At 36.5% G+C, this 15,583-nt stretch overlaps 1 protein-coding gene across 2 annotated transcripts in view; it reads right to left on the reverse strand.

Moving 5' to 3' along the window:
* Nucleotides 1–11,672, reverse strand: part of HSD17B3 (hydroxysteroid 17-beta dehydrogenase 3) — a 67,506-nt gene extending 55,834 nt beyond the window's left edge. The window contains exons 1-2 of one of the 2 annotated variants that reach the window (XM_074201714.1): nt 10,869–11,672; nt 6,764–6,810 (exon numbers count right to left, since the gene is read on the reverse strand). In XM_074201714.1, the coding sequence (XP_074057815.1) occupies nt 6,764–6,810; nt 10,869–11,073 (252 nt within the window). In that variant the 5' untranslated portion in view covers nt 11,074–11,672. The remainder of the gene's footprint in view (nt 1–6,763; nt 6,811–10,868) is intronic. The other variant, XM_074201713.1, reaches the window with a different exon arrangement.
* Between the last annotated feature and the right edge of the window lie 3,911 nt (nt 11,673–15,583).

Below are 15,583 nucleotides of genomic sequence, written 5' to 3' on the forward strand. Positions count from 1 at the left end.
CTTCTTGTATATCACTCCCTGCACAAATGGTCCACAACTGTATTCAGCAACAGTGGCATCTTGCTATTGTTTGTCCTCATTCTAGAAGAGGACCATAACATCAGGGGGTGATGCCATGATATTCAAGTGAATTGGATTAAAGTAGGCAGGACTGTGCAAAGTCAACAGTCTCACTTCCTGCTCCAGGTCTTCTGGGTCCAGTGAAAAAATCAGAACAACAGGAGGTGGCCCTGGATGCAGTGGGAGACCTGGTGACTTTGCATAGCCCCATCTTACTTAAATCTAATTCACATACATCACCTCCCTGATGTCATAGTTCTTTTCAAGAATGAAAGATAAACATCTGTCCACAGAGTATAATACCCTTATCTGCTAGTGCTCTGCCCAAAGAAATATATATTTTGATCACTTAAGTCTCACAAGATATTTTGGGGTTTACTGGCTAGATTTTTTTTTTAACAACTCAGGCTTTCTTTGATTGGAAAATAGGTCTCTAGTCAATTGTTTGGGTCTTAACTGGATCAGGGTGAATGTAAATAGCAATCATTTCTATTTTGGTCAGAAACCCTGGAGGTCTTTCCTTCTCAGATTGATTTTTTTTCACTAGACAAAAGAGAACTTTCTTTGCTCATTTTTTTCTTATCTACCTTAATCACTGACTGCCTTTTTACCATAGTTCCCTATGCCTGGAATGCTCTCCCTCCTCATCTGAACTTCCTAGCTTTCTTCCAGATTCTGCTGAAATCCCAGTCTTTCTTTATCTCTCTGATTCATTCCCCAAAGCTAGTTTCTTCTCTCTAAGATGACTTCCAATTTATATGGTTGTAATGGAGTATTATTATACTATAAGTAATAACAATCAATATCATTTTAGATAAACTTGGACTTAAATGAATTAATGTATAGTGAAGTGAACAGGACCTAGAAAATGTACACAATAACAGCAATAATGCTCAGTGAAAATCTGTAAATGACTTAGCTATTCTCAGAGATACAATGCTCTGAGAGATCACCAGCAACAGCTTGAAGGGGAGAGGAGAGAACTCTGCTGCACCTGGGTGAGTGTGGAGTGAGGAGCACCGATCACAGAACCTGTAGCGAGAATCGGGAGAACGCATCTTGCACCCCCAGAGAAGGTAAGGGAAGTCTGCAGAGATTGCTCTGCTCTTCCTGGGGTAGGACTCTGCTGTTTGCCTACACTCAGACTCAGGGTGCAGTTTAAGCTCCCTTACTAAAGTAGCTGGATCCCCTCTTACAGCCTCAGGGCAGAGGGCAGTGCTGTGGTTATCTACATATCAAAGCACAGGCTGGAGAGCTTAAGACCTTGGAAAGAAAGATCTGACCATAGAGAATTACTTCAGTCCTATGGAAGAGCAAAACACATACTCTGATGATGATAAAATCGAAGCTTCTGTATCCAAAACCTCCAAGAGAAATAGAAAATGGGCTTGGACTATGGATGAGCTCAAAAAAGACTTTGAAAAGCAATTCAGGGAGGTGGGGGAAAAATTGGGAGGAGAAATGAGAGCAGTGCAGAAAAATCATGAAAACCAAATCAAAAGCTTGGTGAAAGAAATACAAAAAAAAATACTGAAGAAAATAATATGTTAAAAAACAGTTTAGGTCTAATGCAAAAGCAAAACAAAAGGCAAATGAGGAGAAGAATGCCTTAAAAAGCAGAACTGGCCAGCTGGAAAAGGAGATAAAAAGCTCTCTGAAGAAAATAACTCCTTCAAATGCAAAATGAAACTAAAGGAAGCTGATGACTTTGCAAGAAATCAGGAAGAAATAAAACTCTTCCGAAAAGCTGAAAATTAGAAGAAAATGTGAAATATCTCACTGGAAAAACAACTGACCTTGAAAACATCCAGAAGAAATAATTTGAAAATTATTGGAGTATCTGAAAGCCACAACCAAGAAAAGAGCCTAAACTTCATTTTTCAAGAAGTAATACAGCAAAATCGCCCTGAGATCCTAGAAGCTGAGGGTAAAATAGGAATTGAGAGAATTCACTGGTCACCCCCTGAAAGGGATCCCAAAAGAAAAACTTCCAGGAATGTTATAGCCAAATTCCAAAACTCCCAAATCATAGAGAAAATTCTAAAAGCTGCCAGAAACAGACAATTCAACTACCAAGGCTCCCATAGTCAGGATTACACAGGATCTAGCAGCATCTACATTAAGGGCTTGTAGGGATTGGAATATGATATTCCAGAAGGCAAAAGATCTTGGTTTACAACCGAGAATCAATTACTCAGCAAAACTGAACATCCTCTTTCAGGGGAAAAGATGGATTTTCAATGAAACAGGGGACTTTCAAACTTTCCTAATGAGATGACCAGAGCTGAACAGAATGTTTGATCTCCAAGTACAGGATTCTGGTGAACCATAGAGGGAGTGGAAGAGAGGGACTAACTATGAGGAACTTGTTGATGTTGAACTGTTTGTATTCTTGCACGGGAAGAAGATATTGATAACTCATATGAACTTTCTCATTTATAAGAGCGGCTAGAAGGAGCATATATAGACAGGACATAGGAAGGAGTGGAATATAATGGTATGATGTGGTAAAGGGATGGAGTGAAAGGGCAATGGGGAAAAGTACTGGAAGGAAGGAAAAGGAGATGATGAAGAAGCTAAGAGATTTCACTTAAGAGTCAAAAAAAAGCTTTTTCAATAGAGGGGAGGAGGGAAGGAAAGGGGGAATGAGTGAGCCTTCATTCTCATCGGAAATGGCTCAGGGAGGAAAAGGCATACATGCTTAATAGGGTGAGGAAATCTGTCTTGCCTGGAAAAGGATGGGAGGAAAGGGAGGAGATGAGAGGAAATGGGGAGAGGGAAGGGGGGAATAGGTGACAGAAGAGAGGAAAGATGAAGGGAGAGGGTACTCAGATGCAACACACTTTTGAACCGGGCCAGGATGAAAGAAGAGAGAGAGAATAGAATAAATGAGAGTGGGGAGGAATAGAGTGGAGGTACAGTTAGTGATAGCAACTGAGGGAAAAATATTGAAGCAACTTCTCTGGTGGATTTATGATAAAGAAAGGAACTCACCCCAGAGACAGAGTTGGAATCTGAATACAGACTGAAGTACAATTTTTTTCTCTCTCTCTCTCTGTTCTTGAGATTTCCCATCTTCTTGGGGGGGGGGGGGGTTATGTTTATACTTATAACATTCAATTTACATCAGTGTATGGCATGGAAACAATGTAGACACTGCCAGACAGCCTGGGGGGAGGGAGGGAAGGGAGGGAGGGGGAAATTGTAGAATTCAGAGCCTTTAAAAAAATGATGGGTACAATTTACTATTGTATATAACTAGAAAACAAATAAAATGTTTAATAAAATAATTCCTAAAAAAAAGAGATACAATGCTCCAAGATAATCTCAAAGGACTCATGAAATATTACTATTTGCTTCCAGAGAAAGAACTGATATTGATTGAATAGACTGAAAAATGCTATTTTTTAATAATTTTTTTTAAGGCAATGGGGTTAAGTGACTTGCCTGGGATCACACAGCTAGGCAATTATTAAGTGTCTAAGGCCAAATTTGAACTCAGGTCCTCCTGACTCCAGGGCCAGTGCTCTAGCCATTGTGCCACCTAGCTGCCCCAAAATGCTATTTTTAAACTTTCTTTTATTTTTTCTTTTATTCTCATTTTCTTGTAAGACTAATATAGAAATGTTTTACATAATTGGACATGTATCTGCCTACTGTTTCAGAGAAATGGGAGACAGGAGAGGAGGGATGAGGGGGGATAGAATTTGAAGCTCCAATTTATATAAAAGAACAATAATAATATTTAACTGCATAAAACCACAATATCTAACAGTTACAGAACATTTAATATGTGTTTATCTTGTTTATACAGAGTTTGGGGCATGTTATCTTCCATTAGAATTCAAGATTGCTGAGGTCAGAGACTAATTTTTGCTTCTCTTTTTAATATTTTAATAAATGTTTGTGGACTTTCCTTGTTGGTCATTCATACAAAGGTGTAAATGACTGGTAATAGTTTAAAGTATTGAAAATTAGAATATTAGAATATAAGCTCTTTGAAGTGAGCAATTATTTCACTATTGTCTTTCTAGTTCAGATAGATGTATAACAAGGTGCCTGCCACAGAGCTAAGTACTTAATAAATTCCTATTGATTGACTGAAGAGGAAATAAAACCTTTTCTTTGGTAGATATATTTATTTTGGGTGAGAGAACAAGAAGACTGCAAAGTAGCTGGAGAAAGGACAGTTAGAGAGAGAGCCAGTGTCCTGGTCTAATGCAAAGAATTCTGAATGTGGAATCACAGGGTCTCAGTTTTTCACTTTTCTCCTTGTATTATGTGGTGCAAATCACATCCTCTCTCTGCACCTAAGGGGTGAAGTTGGCTTTGAGGAATTCAAAAGTCCTTTTCTGCTCTAACTATCCTCTGCTCCTTTTCTAGGTAGGTGGAAAACAATGAGAAAGTGTCTTTGTAAAGTCTGATTTAGAAATCTACAATTATTGTAACTGAAATTCACCCATAATTAAGTTGAACTGACCTCTGAGAAATGAATGGAAACTTTCATATGGGAGTTAAAGAATTCAAATTTTAAATAAAACAAAAAATTAAAAGTATGAATGGAAGGTATCACTGGAGCCTAGCTTGTTTTAGGGAGGAGATTTTTAAATATTTTTCTATTATACATAGTCAAAAAACACACAAATAAAACCTTTTTTCCCCCATATTTTAAGAAGAGTCTTTTAGTAATAAAATAAGCTGAAATTCTAGAGGAAAAAAATAATATAAGAATTCAAAGAAGCAGAATGGAAAAGGATAAATATATTACCCTACTAAAAACAAAAATTCCATGTCAAAGTGAGCTTTTCTTATGTAAACAGAAAAGAGCTGAGTATAGCAATTTAAAGATATTGAGCCACCTACTGCTTTATTCCTGGGAAGCTCTTGTCTGCCCACAGGTCCTACCTAGCCCAAGGTTAATTCTGTCCAAGTGTGGGGGAGAACAAAATGTACAATGGAGAGTACTATGTATTGATTTAATGTCTTGATCAAAAGCCATTATCAAAACTAAGGGCAGCTCTAAGGAAATATAACTGGAGCATAAAGTTGCCTCGGGTGAGGTTTTAAGTAGCTTTGTGAAATGTCCAGTCAATAAATGGACTTAGAGATAATTGCTCCCTACAATAACAATTCCCTCTGTCAGGGATGGTTTCCTGAAGTGCAATTCAAAGTGAAATTATTATCCAATATCTGATACCTAAGATTGCTATGAGGAAGTTGCTGATTGCTGTGATTCAATGTTTGGAGGCAGCCAAGCTATAGTTTGGAGAAACTTAAAATTGGCAAAAAGAAATAAAAAATAGAAATGAACTTTTAAAAAATTCTTAAAGTCATTAAAAGACTCCTTGGCAGTTCTGTTTATTAGCATGATCACACTATATGCCACGGTCACTTCAGCAAACATGTATGAAGTTTAATATGCAAGACTATGTTGCAGGGTGCTAGAGATACAAAGGGGGGGGGCACTGCCCTCAATGAGCTTCCTTTTTATTGGATAGTCCTTTTCAGAAAAGATCTTTTTTCCTTTCTTTATAGCTCCACCTTTTAGCCACGTACCCAGCACAGCAGTGCTATCTTAATAAATGTTTTTGACTGTGACTTTTTGACTGAATACTCCTCTTGCCATAACTGAGGAGTAGATGCAGGGAGAAGGGAAGAGGAAGGAAGTAGAGAGAATAGCTCCATGTCCAAGGGAAAACAGAAATATCAAAACAATCTATTTCCAGAATCCCAAAATCATGAAACCCTTATATCCCAGAATTAGAAGGTCTCAAAGATAATCCTTTCCTCAATGAGAAGGGCAGTGAAAAGGAGATGTCAGTTTTCCCAAAATCTGGAAGAAGTTTCTATTATCAGGGCCAGAGGAAAAGGAAGAAAAAAGGACAGGGAGTACATAAATGAAACAAGATAAGGTTCCAACAATGGCAGTTCTCAGAGTGTGGTCCTTGGGACCCAAGACTTTTCAGAGTCCTCAAGGTCAACATTATTTTCATAATAATACTAAGATATTATTTTTCCTATTAAAATATCTTTCACTTTTCCAAATACATATCTGTGTGAATCCAGATTTTCTTTACATTCTTCAACCAAAGCAACCTATCACAACAGACTGAATGCAGAAGTAGTAATGGGAATCCTGCTGTCTTCTATTAAGTCAGACATCAAAGAAATTTTAAAAAACATGTAAAGAAACACCACTCTCCTCTAAATGTTTTTGTTCTGAAAATATAATTGTTTATAAAAATTTTAATATGTAGTAGATTTAATCAATTCATAAATATTTTAAAATATTGACATTTTCAATTTCTAATATAAGCAGCAATAGATATAACTCTTTTAAACAAAAGTTCTTTGGAGGCCTCAGTGATTTTTAAGAGTATAAAAGGATCCTGAGACCAAAAACTTTGAGAACCCTTGGTATAGGAAAGGAAGGAAGGGAGAAGGAAGCAAGGAAGGAAGGAAGGAAGGAAGGAAGGGAGGGAGGGAGGGAGGGAGGGAGGGAGGGAAAAAAGGAAAGAAATTCTCTCAACCCTTGAAATTGTTTGTAAGCAATGTATTTTACTGAATGACATTTAGTTAGTTCCTACCTAGGCAATGAGTTCTGCACAATAATGGTAACAATTCCTAAATGGAAGGAGAATGTTAAATAGATGCAATCTTCAGGAATATGCTAGTCTAATTATAGAGTTTTTTTGTAATTTACCTCATAGGAGTATGCTTTTCCAATTCCATCTCCAGCTCCTGTGATCACTGAAAAAGGAGAAAATTGTTTAATGTGTTTTACACCTCATTTCACATCCAAAATTTTTATTCTGCGTCCAGAATTTCCTTTATAGCTTTTTCCATTCAGTATTTGATAATCCATAATGCCAACTCTCCCTTCACTGCTGCTGCCTCTCTCTGAACTGTGAAAGTCATATTAATAACCATCTTATTTCCCCTTAAAAAAGGTTAAAAATGTTGGGGTAGATGGAGACCTTCCCCAAAGAAACCATTTCAGACTCAAGGAACATTCCATTCAGACCAGGGACTCCTCAGTAATAAAAATTTGGACAGAAGAGTCTGCACTCCCTCAAGGGCAGATATTATGTCTTCATTATCTCTATTGGGTCACACTGTAATGTCACTTTAGGAACAATAGAGCAATTTATTTGTTTAAAAAATAATTTCCCTTTTTACAGACCCAGTCAGTCACCTAATGCAGTGAATAGATGGAGGAGGGAAACTCAGTATATTGGCAGCCTGTAACAAAAACATTTATTAAGCAGCTATTTTATACTGATCACTGTGCTGAGCACTCTACAAATATTATCTTACTTGATCCTCCTAAGGAAGTAGGTGTTATTATGATTCCCATTTTACAGCTGAGGAAAGTGAAGCTCATAATCATAAAATGACCTGCCTAGCATCTCACAATAATTTTCTGAGGTCAATTTTGACCTCAGATCTTCCTGTTTCCAGGTTCAGTGTTTACTTCATAGTATCATCTAGCTGCCTGGGACCATATAGTAAATATCTAAGACAGAAAATTGTACTTCAGAGTATAACTGTGACTTGCCCAAGGTCACAGGGCTAATAAGTATGAAAGGCAAAATGCAAATAAAATTCCTTTTAAATCCATGCTAGGACTCTATCTTAATATTCAATATTGTGATAATCACTATCTAATTGCTTAAACAGGTTGATAAGATTCTCTATTACTTACAGACTATAGGATAAGAAATTGGCATCCCACATTCAGAATGGCATTTCCTTTTCTTAAAGTGATTCTATCTTTCCTAAATCAAGCTTATATAACAAAACAAAACCCTAATATCACAGACATGTTCTGCCAAGGTCTACCTGGATCATCCAGGGATATGACATCTTCAAACTCCAACTTGGCCATTTCTTCTCACTTTAAATTAATGCTACAGTATATTTGTGCTGACCCACATTTTAAACTTGCCACCCATCCCATTCCTATGTAAATTATTTCTCTTTTCAACCACTGAATCAGGAAATAGATGAAGATAAACCTTTGGAAGTACAATTTTGCTGCCTTTTGCCATATTATTTTCTTTCTGATGCTTAGGCTATTCCTACTTCCTTAATTCCATTGTATGAACCATTGGTTTCAAGTTTCTGATACTATATGAATATATATGGTTTAATGCTTTATTCAAAACTTAAAGGATCAATAATTTCCTATTGGTAGGTTATTTCCTTCTTCTATGTAGGTCACTCTTGCTCTCTACACTTATACAAATAACAAATGCCTTAGCAGAGATAGGCTGAGTTTCTCAGTGATTTTTTTAAAAAGCTGTTCTACTCTCCTTAGAGGTGAACAAGCAAAGGTGGAATGACCACTGGTTAGGCACATTATAGTGAGAATTCCTTTCATAACCATGGAATTCTGGGATTCATCAAGGTATAGAGATCTCCAAGCAAAGAGACCTGGCTGTGATCTATGGGTCTGCTATTTAAAATTCAGCTTAGTTACATTTGGTGATATTCTTAATCAGGAGAGATTCCAGGATAATGAATATTACAGATATTAGCCAATATTAACAACTCTTCTTTTATTGAAGCCTAGCCAGCCATCTAATTGTACTATTGTCTAAATTTTCAGGGAATGTGTATGTTGTTTGTGCATGTGAGTTTGTGTGTGTGTGTGTGTGTGTGTGTGTGTATTTATTATTCTTGGGATCTATGATTTCATCAGCAACAAAAAAAACTAGTGAAGGAACTCCTTCTGTCAATATAGAGTAGCTCCTCTTCTAGGATTTAGTTGTAGAAAGCTGTCTCAAGCAATGAGAATTTAAGCTACACATCCAGTATTTATCAATAACAGAGCCAAGTCTTCTGACTCTCTAGCTAGTACTCTAACCATTATGCACACTGCCTCTCACATGGATGTGTTTTGTATGTATATGTAGATACAAACATCTGTACACAAAGACACACAAATAAATCTGAGAGGTAGCCTGGTATAAGTACATAGAGAATGGTCCTTAATGCTCAAGCAAATCCTGACTGTCCCATCCTGGTTGTGTATTTCTCAGCACTAACCACTCAGTGCTCTAGGTTCTAGTACTACCAAACAACTAAAAAGTAGGGGCTACCAATTGATTCATGAAGATATCTGTGGGTCATATATTGACAATTTAAGAATGAAAAGTTATCTAAATGTTATTGTATATTTATTTAATTTGTTACTATTTCCCAATTACATTTTTATCTAGTTCAGGCCTCTCTTGGAAATGTGAACAATCCTCTTGACACCATTGCACTAGGCAACCAATTCTGTAAGACTACAAATTACAGAGAAAATGTGCCAACCTAAACTGATGGAGGAGTTTCCAATCATTTGAAATTCTGTATATCAATTAAATCAGGTCCAACAAATTCCTTTATACAGTTAGAAATTTTCATTTGTATGGTTTGTATCATAATTCTACACTATGGCTTTTCAGAAGAGATAGAACACAATAAGATGGTAGTTATTATCTTATAGGGAGAGGGATTTGGATGCTGGAAATCAAGCTATTTAACCAGTTAGCCTAAAGAGAATATAATCTTGCCCTAATAGGAAAAAGGAATTAAATCCAGAAAAAATCAGTGATTCAATTATACTAACAATAATAATAGTCTATTAGCAGCAGTTTCCATGAAGTGATGTCATCCTTCTTGCCAAGGCTTTGTAGAATTATTCTTAATTCATATATTATAGATCATATCTACAAGTTTCTAATTATTCTTAGTCAGAGGCTTGCTTGGTATCTTGCTGCAGGGACCAGTCCTTGTTTGGCCTACATCATTGCAATGGAGAAAAGTCCTGGGAAGTGTTATTCAAAATACATGAATCTTTTTAATATAATCTCAGGCATTACTATGACCTGGTAGTCTCTGATCAACATTTTATACAAAAAAATAAACTGCATGATTGGAGAGAATTGCTCAACTCAACATCTTGATTTTCAGAGATGGAGAATGGCTGACTGGTCTTGTTCATATAGAGGATTAGAAGAGACAAATTGACATACAAGTATCTATTTCCAATAGGACCTTAGAGATCAATTAGTCCAATCCTCCCAGTTTTATAGCTGTGAAAATATAAAGACCCAGAGAGGGAAAAATCACTTGCCTAAAGTCAAATCAAAGTTGGAGGACAAGGACTATTCCCTACGTGTCCCAGCTCACTTTTCTTTTCATAATACCATACTGAATTTTATTCTGATATTTCCTTTCAGAAGTCAGGTATCTGTGGTATGGAATAAATATCAGAAAATCTGGATTCAAGTACTAGGTCACTTTCTAGCTATGTAACCTGAAGTAAGTAATTTCTTCTCAATTTTATCATCTGTAAAATGAAGGGATTGGATTCAATGTCCTAATATCATTAAGGAAGCTAATAAAGCCCTGAACTTGGAACCAGAAAGTTCTGAGCTCAAATTAGCTGTGTGATCTTTGACAAGTTACTTGAACTCTATCTGCTTTAGGTATCTTATCTGCAAAATTTGGATAACAGCACCTACCTCCCAGGATTATTGTGAAGATAAAATGAGACATTTGAAAAGCATTTAGCACATAGTGCTTCATAAATGCCTGTAAAAATCAAAAGTAAAAATCTGAGGTGTCCTGCAAATATAATGTTCTAGACTCTTCCTCTTTTCCTTTCTCTAACTTCTATTTTAAGCCATACCCTCATTAAAAATGAAAATAATCTGAGTTACATGCTCTGTTTTTAATAATCTCACCTGACTGTTGAGATTAAAATTGCAAAAGCATAAGCAATAGCTATATGGAGAAAAATGAAATTCTTTTACCTGCCCATTCTCCCATCGATTTAAAGAAAGACTTTGGCAATGGATTCCATAAACGCAGGAGAAAATATTTGGAGATCTTCACACACTTCAGCAGATAATTCAGACACACCAGTGCCCCTACAAGGATAAAGAGTTGATCCTGAATTTCACCCATGGCCAACCCGGATTGTAAACTCTGAGGAAATTCTAACACTGACTGCTTCATAACTGACTTTGAGGTCAATGCCAAAAGAACATATCCAATCAAAAGTAAGGTCAAATGAGTTCCTCCCACTGACACAATGGTCAATTAAATAATTTTTTCACACCAAACTATGATTTGCAAACTATGACTGGCATGACCAGAAGATTTTTTTAAGGGATTGTGGGTTGGGGTAAAAGGAGGAAACAGGAGCCTGATCATGGTGGCTGTGATTTGGGAGCCAGCAAAGTACAAATAAAGAAGTGTCTGGTAATAAGACAGGGAGAGCTTGGCTATAATGAGGCTCTGATTAGGATGTAGCAATTCATTTTTAACTCAAGGGGAATGAATGTTATCTGAAAGGAGGATAAAAATGATGTTGAATAGAATTCAGTGAGCCAAGGTTTCTAAGTACTCCCCCCCCACACACACACACACAATGAAGAAGTATTAGCATTGAATTTTAATGTATATCTATAAGCTTGTATGGAGGTTTCTTTAAGTGAAGTTAAAAGGACATTTTTATCCAACAAGCTTCCAGGAGAAGAGATTATAGGATCAGTAAAGGATATTTTTATAACTGGAAGGGACAAGAAAAGAGAGGTATCAGACCTAAAAGATTATAGCTAAATTTTCTGAGAATCTTAAGGTCAGCAATATGTTTATGTTCAATTCTCAATCCCCATAGCAATTTTCTATGTGTTTCTCAATATCACAATACTTCCATGCTTTATTCCTTCTGTAAACTCTACTTCCTTAAAGGAAATAAATGACTATATTTGGCAAGTAATCAAATAGTAATCATTAAAACTCAATACAAGTTCAAAAATAATGTTATGGGGTGGCTATGTGGTACAGTGGATAGAGCACTGGCCCTGGAGTGAGGAGTACTTGAGTTCAAATCTGACCTCAGGCATTTAAAATTACCTAGCCATGTGGCCTTGGGTAAGCCACTTAACCCCATTTGCCTTGCAAAAAAAAAAAAACTTAAAAAAAAAAGGATGTTATGCCAAACAAATCTCATACACCTTGATGTTGTTGAATTGTTGACAGCTGCATCCAATTCTTTGTGACCCCTTTTGGTGTTTTCTTAGGAAAGATAGTGGAGTGGTTTGCCATTTCCTACTTCCCTCATTTTATAGATGAAGAAACTGAGGCAAACAAAGTAAAGTGAATTATTCAGAGTCATACAGCTGGTAAGTGACTGAAGCAAGATTTAAATTCAAGAAGAGAAGATGAGTCTTTCTGATTTCAGGCCTGTCTTGATCTCCTTTTGTGATAGGCCATCAATAAATATTTAAATGGAACTTTGTAAACCAGTTATACTTGTATTTCAACATGGCTTTTGACACTCACTCACCAACAAGAGAAAGAGATGTAAGCCAGGTCATTGTATAGTTAGGTCGATATGTATTTGTTTGGATAACCATGAATTGAAGTCAACTAGAAAATCTCTAATGGTACTCTGACAGAACTGACATTAACCCTATTCGCTTCAATATTTTTATACTTGGGCAAAGTCAGAAATGACATGCTTATCAAATTTGTGCATGATATAAAGCTGGAAGAAATAGATTACACATTAGATGGCATGTTTAGATTCCAAAAAGTTCTTAGGCTGAAATGAACTGAATTTAACATGAGAAAATTTAATCATGATAATTTTAATTGCCTTCAGTTCAATTTTTTTGTTTTTTTTTCTCCAGTCCATTTTATTGCCTCTACCCCCAGAAATCTTTGCTGGTAAGTTTCAATAAATGCTACTTAAACTTTATGTTTAATCTACATGATTAATAATTTATTAAGTGTAGGCAATGAACAAGAAATAAATCAAACCCTGATTGTTTCCTGGTATCAAGGTACAAATGATTATCCTGGTTGTTTGACAATTGGCTTTCTTGAGATTGAACTGGCTCCTATAAACAACTGCTTGATTCATTATATTAAGTTTGGATTGAATGGTTATACTCTTTGATTCTGGATATTATAATTCTTATTTGAAATCTGACAATAAAATCATATTTTACTTTTATGTAGGACATTCTGGTTATTAACTGTTTACTTTTTTAATTCATACCCTTTTTATTAATGTTTTTATTTCTTTGTTTTTCTAATAACATGCAATGGTAGTATTCCTCAATCATTTTTTAAAAGGCTTTGAGTTTTACATTTTTCTCACTCCCTTCTCTTCCCCCTTCTCCAACAAAAAACAATCTAATCCAGGCTCTACATGTGCAATCATGCTAAACATAGATCTATATTAATCACATGGTGAAAGAAGAATTCATTGTAATTTCAAAAAGATCATGTGATGAAGCACAGAGAATGGGAAGGGAACAAGCATTGATTTAGTGTCTTCTTTTTTACAGATATTATTTGATTTGATCTTTGCCACACTCCTGGGAGGTAGGTGCTATTATGAGTTTTGCTTTATTATTGAGGAAACTGAGGTAGATAGAGGTTAAGTGACTTATCCAGGGACACACAAGTAATGAATTTTTGAGGCTAGATTTGAATTAAAGTCTTCCTGACTCCAGGCCCAGTGCTTTCTTCACTGTCACTTAGGCAACGTGGCTGAAAACTGATGGAGGTTATAGTCAATTGTATACTCAGTGGTAGCCAACAATGTGTCTAGGCTACCAATAAAGCTAAAGTGGTATGAGGCTGTCTTTGAAGCAAAGCATCCAGATCAAAGAAAATGATAGGCCTATTGCACTGTTAGTCAACATCTGGAGTATTGGGTTTGGTTTTATATGTTTTATGGCAGACATTATATTGGATCATCTTTAAGGAAAACTTGGGTTCAAGTTCTGTCTTTGATATTTAGATGGGTGACTATGGACATATCACTTTACCTCTTTGGGCCTCAGTTTCCCCATCTGTAAAATTAGGGGCAGGATTGTTGTAATGACCAAATAATTTAATAGATATATAATAGGTTTTGCAAGTCTTGTTCAATCATTTCAATTGTGTCTGACTCTTTGTGGCTCCATTTGGAGTTTTATGAGCAAGGGTACTAGAGTGATTTGCCATTTTCTTCTCCAGTTCACTTTACAGATGAAGGAACTGAAGCCTAAAGAGGTTAAAGTGATTTGTTCATAGTCACAGAACTAATAAGTTTCTAAGGTTGGATTTGAATTCATGTTTTCCTGATTCCAAGTCTGTCAATTATCCATTGTACCAACTAGCTGCCCTTGCAAGCAGTAACACATTATGTTAATGTGAATTGTTATTATTGTGATTATTATACAAAGAGAAGAACTATTAGAATGGTGAAAAATCTCAAAAATATGTCCAATGGTGAGCATTTATTGAAATAACTGGAAACAGTGTAGAGAAAAAAGTCTTGGAGAGGATAAGATTGGTTCTAGAGTAAGAAGGAGAGAAGGGGGGTGAGGGAAGGGGGGGGAATGTAAGTGATGTAGGAGAGAGTGGACCGTGGGGAAGAGTGGTCAAATATAATACATTTTCTTTTTTACTTCTTGCAAGGGATGGGATTGGATGGCCTGTCTGGGACCACAGGACCGGGTGGTTGATGGGACTTAGGGGTGATATGTGGACTGGGGGACTCTTGGCCCCAGGGCCAGTGATCAGTCTGCTATGCCACTCAGCTACTCTAGAGCACATTTAAGAAGAGGGACAGAGTGAAAGGAGAAAGGAAATATAGTGTATCGTAGTAGGGAAGTAAGAAGGAGGGAGTTGCAATCAGCAATGGCAACAGTGGAAAGATATGGAATAGTTTTTGTGATCCTGAAGAATGTCGGAGGGGGGTTAGATGCAGGCTGTTTAAAGGACATTTAATAAAGGCTTTGATTTAAAAAAAAAAAAAGAATGTGGTTCACCTGCGAAAAGACCTGGTGGTGTTGAAACACAGACTGAAGCACATTTTTTATTATGGGGGGGGGGGGTGTTTGCGGGGCAAATGGGATTGGATGGTTTGCCCAGGGCCATTTAGCTGGGTGATTGTTGGGTGTCTGAGGCCGGATTTGAACCCAGGTGCTCCTGACACTGGGGCTGGGGCTCTGTCCACTGCACCATCTGGCCACCCTTATCATTATTATTATTGTTATTATTATTAATATTAATATCATTTTATTTTTTTTGTATTTTGGTTTTTGTAGGGCAATGGGTTTGGGGTGGCTTGCCCAGGGTCACACAGCTGGGTGATTGTTGGGTGTCTGGGGCCGGATTTGGGCTCTGGTGCTCCTGACTCCAGGGCTGGTGGTCCGTCCACTATGCCACCTAGTTGCCCTTATTATTATTCTTTGTTTAATTTTAATTTTAATTTTTTCCTCTTTTATTTACTTTATTGCTCATGAGGGTCTATATTTTTGGAGGGAGGGGGTATTATGCTTATTCTTAAACAGGAATATTTTAGTAATGTATAAAAATAATTTGTACAAAAATAAAATAAATATAATTAAAAAATAATTTTAAAAAATCGGATCAATGTATACCATGGAAAAAAATGTAAAGACTGACAAATTACCTTCTGTCAGGGGCAGGGGGAGGGAAGTAAGATTGGGGGAAAATT

Source organism: Macrotis lagotis, chromosome X (assembly GCF_037893015.1).
Source record: "Macrotis lagotis isolate mMagLag1 chromosome X, bilby.v1.9.chrom.fasta, whole genome shotgun sequence".
Taxonomy (NCBI): domain Eukaryota; kingdom Metazoa; phylum Chordata; class Mammalia; order Peramelemorphia; family Peramelidae; genus Macrotis; species Macrotis lagotis.